The 15,822-nt window shown below is 43.7% G+C and overlaps 1 protein-coding gene across 1 annotated transcript in view; it reads right to left on the bottom strand.

Moving 5' to 3' along the window:
• The window catches only part of HIF1AN (hypoxia inducible factor 1 subunit alpha inhibitor), a 61,435-nt gene that overhangs the window by 32,590 nt on the left and 13,023 nt on the right, over positions 1 to 15,822 (bottom strand). The window contains exon 2 of the mRNA XM_069753277.1: positions 5,505 to 5,755. Within this exon, the coding sequence (XP_069609378.1) occupies positions 5,505 to 5,755 (251 nt within the window). The remainder of the gene's footprint in view (positions 1 to 5,504; positions 5,756 to 15,822) is intronic.

Below are 15,822 nucleotides of genomic sequence, written 5' to 3'. Positions count from 1 at the left end.
AAACTTCTTGAATGTGGTTTTGAACACCTTGAGGGGTGCAGCTTTTAGAATGGTATCACTTTTAGGTATTATCTGTCATAAGCCCCTCTAAGTCACTTCAAATGTGATCTGGTCCCTAAAAAAATGGTTTTGCAAATGCTTCCTTCAGTAGCGTCCCCGGCGCCTGCACTGTAAGTTCGAAGGGCAGCACAACTGCGCATGTCCGAAAAAATAACAGCGCAGGCGCCGGGGACGCTACTGAAGAGGAGGCAGCACCCAGAGGCCATGAGTGACGGATGTGAGGTGTCTGACACACGCTGCTACTGAGCACAACGCGGGAGCGCCGCTCTTAACGCCGATAATACAGGTCCACAATATCCGAAGGGAGCCTCATTTAGAGTACTGAGTGCAGTATCCAAGCTTACCACTGGGATTCTACTAATTTCCCCCATCTGTACACTATCTTGTGCCTGAAATAAGCGAATACGTGACAAAGGCTCTGGTGGAGCCGAAACGTTGTTAATCGCATATACTGTAATATTCTGTTACGCTCCCAGTATACTTTAATAAATTGGCACAACCTTTTTTCATCATTATCCTAAGAGAGTGCGGTGAATCTAAATTTCATTATATAGGGGCCTTTGGTCCATTACACCGGCACCTCGCTTCATCTAGGCTGAGTGCACGCCAAAACCCTCCTTTTGCCTGATGAAGAGACCCGAGTAGTCTCGAGAGCTTGCAATTTACCATCTTTTTAGTTAGCCATTAAAAAGGTATCAACCACTGAGGACTCTCAATTCTAAATATTTTTCTATCTTAGGAGCATTCACACTGTGGTCATTTGACCTATAAAAACCTATGTGTTGCATGTATACCAACCTATGCTTCGGCTCATTTGTTTGGTATTGCTCCTGGAAATTTTTGACTAAACTGACAATTACAATTTGACACTGTTAGAAATGAATGGACAGAGAGGACACACCCTGCCGATAAAAGAATGAAGTCCAGTTGCTAAATTATTGATACATTCCAGGAGGAGTAAAACAGAATACCATGAGAAATGTAAATATTTACTAACACAAATGTAAAGGGAGCAGTCACGTCCTCTTGGAAGAACATATGAAAAACTGCTTCTATACTTTGAAACTTTTTTTTTTTTTTTTTTAGAAATAGTTGTGCAGCAAGCGATAATCTACTGGAATCGTGTGGACGTTCAGCGGTCCTACAATTACGACAGTCTTGCAAGTCTGCGATTTAGTTTTATTTCCACCCAAAATCGCAGATCTAGAATTAGTTGCAAGATGGAAAGTCACAAGTCTCTGGCTGAGGATTTTTCTCCCTGCCAATTCAAATGGTCTAAAAATCTGGAGCAATAAGAAACTAAGTGAGCAAATCATCATCTGACCGAATGGCAAAGTCAGACATGAAGATTAATCATAAAAAAGGCTGTCCGCTACCTTTATATTGACAACTGGACCTTAGCTTATCAATAGGAGATTGGTGGGAGCAGCTGAGCTGCAGTAATTGGCAGCGGCCACTACATAGCGCATGGCACTGCAGAGTTTATATCTGGCTACAAGAGAAGTAACAACTAATCAGTGGGGGTGTTGGGTGTTGGACCCCCACTGATCTGATAAGGATAATTAAATGTAGTCGAAAAGGCTAAAGGTACCTTCACACATAACGATATTGTTAACGATATCGTTGCTTTTTGTGACGTAGCAACGATATCGTTAATGAAATCGTTATGTGTGACAGTGACCAACGATCAGGCCCCTGCTGGGAGATCGTTGGTCGCTGAATAAAGTCCAGAACTTTATTTTGTCGCTGGACTCCTGCTGACATCGCTGGATCGGCGTGTGTGACACCGATCCAGCGATGTCTTCACTGGTAACCAGGGTAAACATCGGGTAACTAAGCGCAGGGCCGCGCTTAGTAACCCGATGTTTACCCTGGTTACCATCCTAAAAGTAAAAAAAAAAAAACAAACAGTACATACTTACCTACAGCCGTCTGTCCTCCAGCGCTGTGCTCTGCTCTCCTCCTGTACTGGCTGTGAGCGTCGGTCAGCCGGAAAGCAGAGCGGTGACGTCACCGCTCTGCTTTCCGGCCGCTGTGCTCACACAGACAGTACAGGAGGAGTGCAGATCACAGCGCTGGAGGACAGACGGCTGTAGGTAAGTATGTACTGTTTGTTTTTTTTTACTTTTAGGATGGTAACCAGGGTAAACATCGGGTTACTAAGCGCGGCCCTGCACTTAGTTACCCAATGTTTACCCTGGTTACCGACATCGTTGGTCGCTGGAGAGCGGTCTGTGTGACAGCTCTCCAGCGACCAAACAGCGACGCTGCAGCGATCCGGATCGTTGTCAGTATCGCTGCAGCGTCGCTTAATGTGAAGGTACCTTAACTTTTAAAAACACACCATGCAAAATTGTAAAAACTGAGTAATGCAAGAAGCTTTATGGTTCTTGCTCTGTGTGCATAGTGCCGAGTAAGGGTACCGTCACACTATACGATTTACCTACGATCACGACCAGCGATATGACCTGGCCGTGATCGTAGGTAAATCGTAGTGTGGTCGCAGGGGAGCTGTCACACAGACAGCTCTCCAGCGACCAACGATGCCGAGGTACCCGGGTAACCAGGGTAAACATCGGGTTACTAAGCGCAGGCTTAGTAACCCGATGTTTACCCTGGTTACCAGCGTAAAAAAAAAACCAAACGGCACATACTTACATTCTGGTGTCCGTCAGGTCCCTTGCCGTCTGCTTCCCGCACTCACTGACTGCCGGCCGTAAAGTGAAAGTGAAAGCACAGCACAGCGGTGACGTCACCGCTGTGCTCTGCTTTCACTTTACGGCCGGCAGTCACTGAGTGCGGGAAGCAGACGGCAAGGGACCTGACGGACACCAGAATGTAAGTATGTGCTGTTTGTTTTTTTTTAGTTTTACGCTTGTAACCAGGGCAAACATCGGGTTACTAAGCGCGGCCCTGCGCTTAGTAACCCGATGTTTACCCTGGTTACAAGCGAACGCATCGCTAGATCGTATCGCTAGATCGGTGTCACACACACCGATCTAGCGATGCCAGCGGGAGATCCAGCGACGAAAGAAAGTTCTAAACGATCTGCTACGACATACGATTCTCAGCAGGATCCCTGATCGCTGCTGCGTGTCAGACACAGCGATATCGTAACGATATCGCTGGAACGTCACGAATCGTACCGTTGTAGCGATCGAAATGGCAGTGTGTGACGGTACCCTAAGACTCTTGGGTGACTGGATTATTCACCAGCCTCATATTCTGCATTATACACAATGTTCCCAAGGAGGCAGATGTCTTGCCCACTCAAATTCTTTAAAAAAGGAAGAAAATAAATAAATAAATCACACACACTAGCATTTGCAATCGGTTTAACCCTATAGTCCAATAACCAGCCACTAGCAGTGTTCCCTCCTAGAAAAACTTTGACGCATCCAGGGTAGTTACATTGACTGAGAGACTTGGAAAGAGGAGATACTGCTCAAAAAAAAAAAAAAAAAGGAAACACTTAAACAACACAATATAACTCCAAGTCAATCACACTCCTGTGAAATCAAGCTGTCCAGTTAAGAATTAACACCAATTGTTAATCAATTTCTCCCATTTTGCAAATGGAACAGACAACAGGTAGAAGAGATATACAATTACCAAAACAATCTCTATAAAAAAAAAAAAAAAAAAAAGGAGTGGTTTGCTTTTTGGCTGTTTTGACCACTTTTGCATTTGGTCATTGCCCTCATCTCTAGGGGTACTTTAAAGTAGCATGAGGCAGAGTCTACAACCTACAGGAGTTGCTCAGGTAGTGCAGCTCATCCAGGATGACACATCAATGCGAGCTGTGGCAAGGTGATTAGCTGGGTCTGTTAGCAGTGTCCAGAGCATGGAGCAGATAGCAGGAGACAGGCCAGTACATCAGGAGACGTGGAGGGGGCCGTAGGAGGTAACAATCCAGCAGCAAGACCTGCGCAAAGAGGAACAGGAGGGGAAGTGCTAGAGCACAGCAAAATGACCTTCAGCTGGCCACTAACATCAATGTGTCTGCTCAAACTGTCAAACATACTCCATGAGGGCCCGACGTCCACAAGTGGGTTTTGCGCTTACAGCCCAAAACTGTGCAAGGCAAGTGGCAGATTCAACATTGGCACCCTGTGCTTTTCACAGGTGAGAGAAGGTTCACACTGAGCATGTGACAGATGTGACCAAGTCTGGAGACTCCGTGGAGAACGTTCTGCTACCTGCAACATCCTTCAGTATGACCCGTTTGGAAATGGGTCAATAATGGTGTGGGGAGGAATTTCTTTGGAGGGCCACAACAGCCAGAGGTACTCCATACTGCCATTAGGTAACGTGATGAGATCCTCAGACCCCTTGTTAGACCATATGCATGTGCACTGGGTTCCTTCTGATGCATGATAATCCTAGGCCTTATGTGGCTAAAGTGTGTATCAGCAGTCCCTCCTGCATGATGAAGGCATGGATGCTATGGATTGGCCTGCCCGTTCCCCAAACCTGAATCCAATCGAGCACATTTGGGATATCATCTCTTGTTCTATCCACCAACGCCACATTGCACCACAGACTGTCCAGGAGTTGACCGATTCTTTAATCCAGGTTTGGGAGCAGAATATCAAGGTGTTGTAGGGAGGTCATATAGGTACATGGAGGCCACAAACCCTACTGAGCACCATTTCTTTGTCTTGAGGCAGTTCCACTGAAGTTGGATCAGCCTAGAACTTGATTTTCCACTGATTTTGAGTATCATTAAAAATCCAGACCTCCATGGCATATTAATTTTGATTTACATTGATCATTTTTATGTTTTATTGCACTCAACGCATTCAACTATGTAAAGAATAAAGATTTGCAACTGTAATATTTCAGTGATCTCTAGGATGTGGTATTTTAGTGTTCCATTTATTCTTTTGAGCAGTGTATAATGCTGTGCACGGCACGTCAATTCTCACTATTCAACCACGGTGCCAACAATCTGGAAACCTGTCAAAGGTCTTCATACAAATTAGACAAAAGCTGACCAAACCCACTGACCATCTGACATGTAATGGGTCCCCCGACTCTTCTGACCGCTGAGAAGATATCTGGCCGTTGGAACATCACTGGCTGATACTCTGTTGTTCATGGGAATCAAATGGCTACCAGAAGAGTCTGAAAGCGACTTTCTGTCCGATCTCTCATGGAAAAAAAATGCATAAGTCACCAAGCCAAGAGTTTAGTGTGTGTTACCTTAAGGGTATGGACAACTTTAGGCATTTACAACCAATATCATGGATTAATCTTTGGTCATGCACTCCAATGTGGTGACTGTTGCTTTCCAATAGTGTTCTGGTCTATTTTTCATGGGAGGCCACATCAATTGTCAGACCGCAACAATTGGGTAAGGCAATAACTGCTGTAGATTTTTGTGGTAGACCCCTAAAAATAATCAGTGAAGCAAGTTTAGTCAGGTAACAGAGCCAACTTACCTTTCATTGCTACCTCTTTGTTCTATGTCTCTTAGTTGGGCTACAAATTCTGGAAACTTCATCTCTTCCCTCATGGACTTGGGCTTGAAGGTCATAGAGTTTGACATTTTCTTTTCATCATAATATAGAAATTTGTGGCTGTTGGCACTGTACACAGAAAAGTCCCCATTTCCAATGTTTTCTTTTAGATAATCTAAGTCCCATTTCAGTGCTGGATGCACAAGATCTGTGTCAGTCAAAACCACCGGCTCCTGGTCCAAAAAAAGAAGAAAAGATGGCATGAGACATCCTCTAGCTGCCCACACATACATTGCTAGTTGGTACAGGCAACTGGACTCTACATATTAACATCGGTCTCAGGTTCCAGCTCATGCCCAGTTTCTGAGATTATTTCCTGTGTCAGCAGTGAGTTACGGTAAGTCACGGGGGCTAGATAACTCACTCATTTCAGTAACTAAGCCAGCCCCCTTCTGTGACAGTGGATGCACAGGCATAAAAGGGGGTTGGTTTATCTATTAAAGTAAAGTGTTACAAGTAATTTCAATAAGGCAAAAAAAAAAAAATGTATATGAATCAAGCCAGCTTTTTTCTTTACAAAGATTTTATTTGGATTTTAAAATAACAGGCAAGAAAAGGGAATAAGGGCGGGATAGGACGGTGGGGGGGGGGGGGGGGAGGGGAGGAGGGGGGAGAGAAAAAGGAGGGGTAATAAGGGGGAGGGGAAAGGAGGGAGGGGTATAGGGAAAAAAAGCAATGCAACATTATAACAGTGATATACACTTATAGGGTACATAATGTCCAGGTCATAAGGTTTAAACGAAGCAACTGCGAACCAACGCATAGACAAATAAACAAACGAGAGATTGCAAGCCAATTAAGGCCAATCATATGTGAGCAAATATTTAACAAGGATTGTACCGTTAGATAGTGCATGGAATATACAATTAAATGGTATTGCACCTAGAATTTGGTGGTGAGGGAAATTAAGTAATGGGGGACAGAAAGGCCTTGTCCCATTTGTTCCATTTTTTGTAAAATCTTGCAAACTGATTGCTAATCAAAGCAAATTTTAGTTCATGTGATCTGTGTTGCTGGACTAGGTGTAGGATAGCCTCTGGATTTGGGAGTATTTTGTTTTTCCAGTGGAAAGTGATGAGATTTTTTGCTACAAGACAAAGATGAATAAAAATGGGTTGGAGTGCCAAGTCTAGTTCGTCCAGGTTAAGGGAAAGAAGGGCCATTTGAGGGGTGAGGGTTAAAGTTTTGTTATAGAGTTTGTTGAGAGTTGTAGAGATCCAAGACCAGACTATTTTGAATCTAGGACATTCCCAAAGCATATGTAATAGGTCTCCCTTGAAGCCGCAGTCTCTCCAGCAAAGGGGTGAGGATGAGTTTGAAGGACCGAAGTGTGCTAATTTTGCCGGGGTAAGGTACCAATTACTAATAGTTTTAAAGTATGTTTCTTGAAGTGGGAATGAGATTGTGGAGTTGTACGTTTTGGAGAGAGCTTCTTCCCATTGCTCAGGAGAGAAGGTGGATTTTAGGGTTTTTTCCCAGGTGATCATATAAGGGCTTTTTGACAGACTATCGTCATCGTTGAAAGAGTCATAGAGAAAACCATGACTCCAGAAGATTTTATGGTGAGGACTGAGTAAGACTTATTGAGGAGTGGGTAAAGTTCATTTTTGAATTAAGAAAAGCGAGGACATTAGCTTTTAAGAGGATGAATTCTAAAAAAAAAAAAAAAGGAGTGAGGAACGTTAAAGTTTTTCCTCAGGGATGAAAAGTCTAAGAAATTGGAGCCGTTGTGGATATCTCCCAATTTTGTGATTTTAAATTCTGGCCAAATTGTAGGGAGGGTTATATTAGAGAGGCTAAAAATAAGAGTAAGGGGTATGTTTTTAAGAATGGAGAATTTGTGTGTCCGTCTGCTTGGTTTGGAGAATTTACGCCAGGCTTGGGCAATGGCCTGGAATAGAGGGTGAGCGTTGAAGTTAGAAGATGGTTTGAGATTGCTTGAGTGATGATATTACTTAACTGTTTGCCATTATTTAAAAATAATTCCAAGTCAAACCAGGCCGGAGGTTCACGTTGGGAAATCCAATGGACACTTTGTTTAATCAGAAGGGTTTGATAATGGGCAATAATGTTAGGAAGGCCCATCCCACCATTCCCTTTCTTCCTGTATAATGATGAGGAAGAAGTCCTAGCTTTTTTTCCTCTCCACAAGAAGGTTTTGAACAAGGTTTGGATATTTGTTAGGAGTATGACCGGGATGGGCAGAGGGAGACATCGGAGAACATATAGAATTTTTGGAAGGATATGTGTTTTAAGGATATAATTTTTTCCCCACCAAGAGAGATTTTTTTCTTTAGAGATTAAGTAGTCTTTGCTTATTGAATCTGTCAAATTTCTCAGATTTATCTTCACCATGAGGTGGAGATTGTTACAGAGAGTAATACCTAGGTAAGGAATCTCTCTGTTGCACCAGTTAAGGGATGTTTTATCCTTTATTACATCCGTTTGTTTAGTGTCAAGATTAAGGGGAAGGATATTCGATTTTGACTGGTTGATTTTGTAGTTGGATAAATCTGAGAACTTGTGCAGCTCACTAAAAACCTCAGATGAAGAGTTTTGGGGGTCAGTTAAAGTCAAAATGATATCATCTGCGAATAGGCTTATTTTGTGTTCCTTGTGTTGGGTATGGATACCTTTAATTTTGGCATTGCTACGAATGTGTTCGGCTAGGGGTTCAAGGGCCAAGTTGAAAAGTAGGGGTGATAGGGGGCACCCCTGCCTAGTGCCATTTGAGATAGTAAAGGGGTTTGAGATATGGTTGTTGGAGGTTATCAAGCCAGCTTTTTTGAACCACACTCATTTGTTTTAATTTCTTAGGGAGCAGACAATTTTTTTTTTGTCCGACATAGCAGTATGATGTCTTGTTTTTTGCATGACAAGGTTTTAGTTTTGAATTACAAAATTCATTGTATCAATGTATTGAAAAAACAGGAAAAAAAATCCAAGTGGTAAGAAATTGTGGAAAAAAAAACGAAAATGCATTTCTGCCATTGCTTTGGGAGGTTTTAGTGAAGAAAAAAAAAAAAATGTTGATGCCTGTTGAGAACCATAATATTTTTATTCTTCCACTGATCAAGCTCTGTGACAGTTTTTTTTTGTTTTGTTATTTAACATACCCCAATTGTTTCATTGATACCAATTTGGGGAACATGACCTTTTGATCAATTTATTGAATTCGAGGTTTTTATTGAAGCAGTGGTGAAAACACAATTTTCCAGTTTTTTCTTTCCGCAGTACAGCGCTTACCATACGGGTTAATTTAAATTCTTGTTACAGCACAACGGCAGTGATCGCAGCTAAGCCGTCATCTACACTGTGGGGAGAGCTTAGTTCCCGAGCCCTCTAACACACACAAACCCCAGCACTGATGTACAAGATTTAGTGGCCGTTAGCAGTCCACATGTGCAGTCCGTGAGACTCTGAGAAAGCCTTAGTTTCATCTGTTGTAAAGATCAGACTGGGCCATTAAAGTCTATGGAGATCCTTTATACATGGGTGAAAAATAATAACCTTCCCATTTTTAACGAAGGATGCAACATGGATGCAAAACGGATAACACGGAAGGAAAAAAAAAATGTGTTATAAACGGATACATGTGTGAATGCAGCCTTACAGGCTCTTGGATTTTGTTTCCTTCCATGAGTGAAGTAATTATATTCACAGAGATAGAGGATGTAAAGGTGACATTTTCCAACCTCCGGCTGCGAGAATGTGGTTTCCTCTAATGTGGCAGCACGCAAGTGTGCAGCATCCACTTCACATATATACAGATTTGCGCTGTATACACATGACCAGAATAAGCCAAACCACAGCTGACACTCCATTCCTTACTGATGAGGAAGTGTTGGTGTAACTTCAGAAGTACGTGACAGAAAACATGGCTTCTGTACGCAGACTACATCCTTTATACACCCCAGCCTCCAGCAGTTTGTAGTGCCTAGGTAATGTCCACAGAGGAAAAGCTGCACTGGGTTCTGTTAGGGAAGGGAACAGTGTGTGCGCCCTTATAGACCATACATACATACATACACGTCCCTGCATTGAGCCTGCATTAGATAGATAGATATATTGTCTAAGGGTTTAATTGTCTGTCTGTCCTGGCCTCGACCAATCAGCGACAGGCACAGTCTGCCGCGAATTCTGGAATCATCATTGTCCTCCACTGCTGTCAAGTGTCGCCATTGTGTTGTCTAAGGGTCTAATTGTCTGTCTGTCTCGGAAATCCCGCCTTGCTGATTGGTCGAGGCCAGCCGGCCTCTATGGGGCCATAACTGCATGGAGCATTATAATACGTGACTGGGCAATATACTACGTGGACATGCATATTCTAGAATACCCAATGTGTTAGAATATGTGTATGTGTATGTATGTGTGTGTATGTATGTATGTATGTATGTATGTATGTGTGTGTGTATATGTGTGTGTGTGTGTGTGTGTGTGTGTGTGTGTGTGTGTGTGTGTGTGTGTGTGTGTATGTATGTATGTACAGTGGGGCAAAAAAGTATTTAGTCAGTCAGCAATAGTGCAAGTTCCACGACTTAAAAAGATGAGAGGCGTCTGTAATTTACATCATAGGTAGACCTCAACTATGGGAGACAAACTGAGAAAAAAAAAATCCAGAAAATCACATTGTCTGTTTTTTTAACATTTTATTTGCATATTATGGTGGAAAATAAGTATTTGGTCAGAAACAAAATTTCATCTCAATACTTTGTAATATATCCTTTGTTGGCAATGACAGAGGTCAAACGTTTTCTGTAAGTCTTCACAAGGTTGCCACACACTGTTGTTGGTATGTTGGCCCATTCCTCCATGCAGATCTCCTCTAGAGCAGTGATGTTTTTGGCTTTTCGCTTGGCAACACGGACTTACAACTCCCTCCAAAGGTTTTCTATAGGGTTGAGATCTGGAGACTGGCTAGGCCACTCCAGGACCTTGAAATGCTTCTTACGAAGCCACTCCTTCGTTGCCCTGGCGGTGTGCTTTGGATCATTGTCATGTTGAAAGACCCAGCCACGTTTCATCTTCAATGCCCTTGCTGATGGAAGGAGGTTTGCACTCAAAATCTCACGATACATGGCCCCATTCATTCTTTCATGTACCCGGATCAGTCGTCCTGGCCCCTTTGCAGAGAAACAGCCCCAAAGCATGATGTTTCCACCACCATGCTTTACAGTAGGTATGGTGTTTGATGGATGCAACTCAGTATTCTTTTTCCTCCAAACACAACAAGTTGTGTTTCTACCAAACAGTTCCAGTTTGGTTTCATCAGACCATAGGACATTCTCCCAAAACTCCTCTGGATCATCCAAATGCTCTCTAGCAAACTTCAGACGGGCCCGGACATGTACTGGCTTAAGCAGTGGGACACGTCTGGCACTGCAGGATCTGAGTCCATGGTGGCGTAGTGTGTTACTTATGGTAGGCCTTGTTACATTGGTCCCAGCTCTCTGCAGTTCATTCACTAGGTCCCCCCGCGTAGTTCTGGGATTTTAGCTCACCGTTCTTGTGATCATTCTGACCCCACGGGGTGGGATTTTGCGTGGAGCCCCAGATCGAAGGAGATTATCAGTGGTCTTGTATGTCTTCCATTTTATAATTATTGCTCCCACTGTTGATTTCTTCACTCCAAGCTGGTTGGCTATTGCAGATTCAGTCTTCCCAGCCTGGTGCAGGGCTACAATTTTGTTTCTGGTGTCCTTTGACAGCTCTTTGGTCTTCACCATAGTGGAGTTTGGAGTCAGACTGTTTGAGGGTGTGCACAGGTGTTTTTTTATACTGATAACAAGTTTAAACAGGTGCCATTATTACAGGTAATGAGTGGAGGAAAGAGGAGACTCTTAAAGAAGAAGTTACAGGTCTGTGAGAGCCAGAAATCTTGATTGTTTGTTTCTGACCAAATACTTATTTTCCACCATAATATGCAAAAAAAATGATAAAAAAACAGACAATGTGATTTTCTGGATTTTTTTTTCCCAGTTTGTCTCCCATAGTTGAGGTCTACTTATGATGTAAATTACAGACGCCCATCATCTTTTTAAGTGGTGGAACTTGCACTATTGCTGACTGACTAAATACTTTTTTGCCCCACTGTATGTATGTATGTATGTATGTATGTATGTATGTATGCATGCATGCATGCATGTATGTACACACATACATACATATATCCATACGCACACACGTCATAGGTCGTGGAGGAAGGAAACTTAGTGGAGCAAATATAGGACATCATGCTTACTTCCCTTCAAAACAGGAAGATGTCTAGCAGTGCAATCAGGTCAGAACTGGCAGCAACCAGTGTGATCCTGGTACACCAGGTACACCATGGTCTTCATGGAAGAACTGCAGCCAAGAACCCTACCTTACACATAATGCAATACCATCAGCCGTTTTCGCCTGTCAATCAGGCTGGTCTGGTCAGATGGGCGTGGTGACATCGCTGTTTCTTCCCCCAGATCTTGCATATCTTTCCGTTGTTTGCGCATGCCCAACTTCTGAATCCACTGCGCAGGCGAAGAAAAAACACGCGATCGGCGCTCTTTCCCTGGTGATCGGTGGGGGCGGCCATCTTCCTGAGGCCGCGCGTGCGCATATGGAGTCCTCTGCTGCCCGGGGCTTCAGGAAAATGGCCGCAGGATACCGCGCGTGCGCAGATGGAGATCGCGGCGGCCATTTTCCTGAAGCAGAGTTCGCATCTCGCCATTTTCCTGAAGCCCCGGGCAGCAGAGGACCCCACCGATCACCAGGGAAAGAGCGCCGATCGCGTGTTTTCTCTTCGCCTGCGCAGTGGATTCAGAAGTTGGGCATGCGCAATCCACTACGCCACCAACAGAAAGATATGCAAGATCTGGGGGAAAAAAGAGCGATGTCACCATGCCAATCTGACCAGACCAGCCTGATTGACAGGCGAAAACGGCGACTTTGGTAAGTTATTTCGGCAGCTTAGGTGGGGAATCAGGGCACACAAAATACACTATAGTAACGCACAGCTCAGGCCCAATTTAACAGTATTTTTATCCCATACTGAAAAAACGGGGTGACAGGTTCCCTTTAAATGAAAAAACACAAAGGAGAATGAAGCAAAAAGCAAAACATTGATAATTTCACACAAAACACCAAAAATGGGCCAGACAAAAGTATTGGCACCCTCAGCCTAATACATGGTTGCACAACCTTTAGCCAAAATAACTGCGACCAACCGCTTCCGGTAACCATCAATGAGTTTCTTACAATGCTCTGCTGGAATTTTAGACCATTCTTCTTTGGCAAACTGCTCCAGGTCCCTGATATTTGAAGGGTGCCTTCTCCAAACTGCCATTTTTAGATCTCTCCACAGGTGTTCTATGGGATTCAGGTCTGGACTCAATGCTGGCCACCTTAGAAGTCTCCAGTGATTTCTCTCAAACCATTTTCTAGTGCTTTTTGAAGTATGTTTTGGGTCATTGTCCTGCTGGAAGACCCATGACCTCTGAGGGAGACCCAGCTTTCTCACACTGGGCCCTACATTATGCTGCAAAATTTGTTGGTAGTCTTCAGACTTCATAATGCCATGCACACGGTCAAGCAGTCCAGTGCCAGAGGCAGCAAAGCAACCCCAAAACATCAGGGAACCTCCGCCATGTTTGACTGTAGGGACCGTGTTCTTTTCTTTGAATGCCTCTTTTTTTCTCCTGTAAACTCCATGTTGATGCCTTTGCCCAAAAAGCTCTACTCTTGTCTCATCTGACCAGAGAACATTCTTCCAAAACGTTTTAGGCTTTTTCAGGTAAGTTTTAGCAAACTCCAGCCTGGCTTTTTTATGTCTCGGGATAAGAAGTGGGGTCTTCCTGGGTCTCCTACCATACAGTCCTTTTTCATTCAGACGCCGATGGATAGTACGGGTTGACACTTTGTACCCTCGCACTGCAGGGCAGCTTGAACTTGTTTGGATGTTAGTCGAGGTTCTTTATCCAACATCCACACAATCTTGCGTTGAAATCTCTTGTCAATTTTTCTTTTCCGTCCACATCTAGGGAGGTTAGCCACAGTGCCATGGGCATTAAACTTCTTGATGACACTGCGCACGGTAGACACAGGAACATTCAGGTCTTTGGAGATGGACTTGTAGCCTTGAGATTGCTCATGCTTCCTCACAATTTGGTTTGTCAAGTCCTCAGACAGTTCTTTGGTCTTTCTTTTCTCCATGCTCAATGTGGTACACACAACGACACAGGACAGAGGTTGAGTTAACTTTAATCCATGTCAACTGGCTGCAAGTGTGATTTACTTATTGCCAACACCTGTTAGGTGCCACAGGTAAATTACAGGTGCTGTTAATTACACAAATTAGAGAAGCATCACATGATTTTTCGAACAGTGCCAATACTTTTGTCCACCCCTTTTTTATGTTTGGTGTGGAATTATATCCAATTTGGCTTTAGGACAATACTTTTTGTGTTTTTTCATTTAAGATAAATTAAATGAAGATAATACCAAAGAATTCTTTTTGCAATCATTTTCAGGAAGACAATTTGTATTATCTGACAGAATTGCAGGGGTGTCAATACTTTTGGCCATAACTGTAGGTGTTAAATGAAACTGGAAATGATTAGTGTATGCTACAGTAAATTAGGGTGGCACACAAGAGTTCTAATAATAGAAGTGATGACCAAACCTAGGGCTTATTTACCTGTGTGGTCATCAGAATTGCAGCACGTAAGCACCAACCAATGTGCTGTGAATGATAATGGAAACACGCATGCCACAGTCTGGGATCAGGTAACAAACCACATCCACATTAACCTGGGAGCTTAGCTAAACAAATGGAACATGTAGTGGTTCATTAACCAGAATCCAAGAACGCACCTTATCTGATAAGTGTGCCCTCCGGAGACTAGACCCGTGATCAGCAGGCAGGGTGCCTTACTCCTGGCAGCACCACTCCTCTGTTATACATTTACCACTGATAAACATACTATACATATATAAAAGGATCAGAGCGGAGATTACACTGCAATGTTGTGGTCTTCCTACAATAAGCGCTTTGTTATTCCATGGCGACAAAGCAGATGCAATATTACTACTATATATTGCTTTTAGCCATCTACACCGCGATGTAATCACTGCATAATATTTTCCCATTGTTGGGACTTGCTGATGTGAAAACTGTAACGTATGACATCAAATGTCCATTAAAGGGGTAGTCCACCACTAGGACAACCCCCTTATTGATCAAAATGTTTGGTCCCCATAAAATAATAAAGCTTATACTCCCCTCACATGCTGGCACCAGGTCAGTGATCACGCTGCTGACATCACTCTCCAGCGCATACAACGATGATGGTAAGTGCTCCAATAGAGCTGAAAGCGGCGAAGATTTATTGTAATGTGGGGGAGGAGGTCAAAATAAGATTTGAGGACCCAAGTGGAGGGAAGACATAAAAGGAAACAGTATGGCGAGTGGGGGAAATTGGTGGGGACACAGTAAGGATCGAGAGAAAGAATGTATGCGGACAGAGTATAGGGAGAGAGGGTGATGGGATGGGTGCAGACACAGTATGGGGAATCGGGGGGAATGTGCGAGAAGACAGTATGGTTTGCAGGGGGAAAATGTGTGGAGACTAGTGATGAGAGTACACTCGTTCGGGTTTTCCCCCGAGCACGCTCGGGTGGTCTCCGAGTATTTGTGAGTGCTCGGAGATTTAGTTTTTGTCCACGCAGATGCATGGTTTACGGCTGCTAGCCAGCCTGAGTACATGTGGGGGTTGCCTGGTTGCTAGGGAATCCCCACATGTTCAAGCTGTCTAGCAGCCGCAAATCATGCAGATTCGTCAACAAAAACTAAATCGCTGAGCACTCACAAATACTCGGAGACCACCCGAGCAACGAGTACACTCGCTCATCACTAGTGGAGACAATATGAGAACGGCGGGTGAAATGTGTGAAGTGGCAGTATGAGGGGAGAAAAGTGTAAGTGGGCACGGAATAGAGACCGAGTAGTGTGAGGAGGGGACAGTATACCAAGCAGGGGGAAGAGGGGCAGTGTGGAAGGTGCGTACCATAAAAGGGACAGTTTGTGGGTCATTTTTATTGCAGGGAATATAGTGGGGGGGCAATTATTTGTCTGGGGGCTCAGTATGGGGCAGATATTTTTATTCAGGAGCATTATAATGACACTCCTAAATTTAAGGGAATCGTGTGGGGATGTGTTGCAGAAGACCAGACATGTGGCTGTGAAAATTAATCATAGCATCAGGAC

Source organism: Ranitomeya imitator, chromosome 2 (assembly GCF_032444005.1).
Source record: "Ranitomeya imitator isolate aRanImi1 chromosome 2, aRanImi1.pri, whole genome shotgun sequence".
NCBI lineage: Eukaryota > Metazoa > Chordata > Amphibia > Anura > Dendrobatidae > Ranitomeya > Ranitomeya imitator.
Note: the sequence above shows the minus strand (reverse complement) of the source record. Positions and strands in the feature narration are given on the sequence as shown.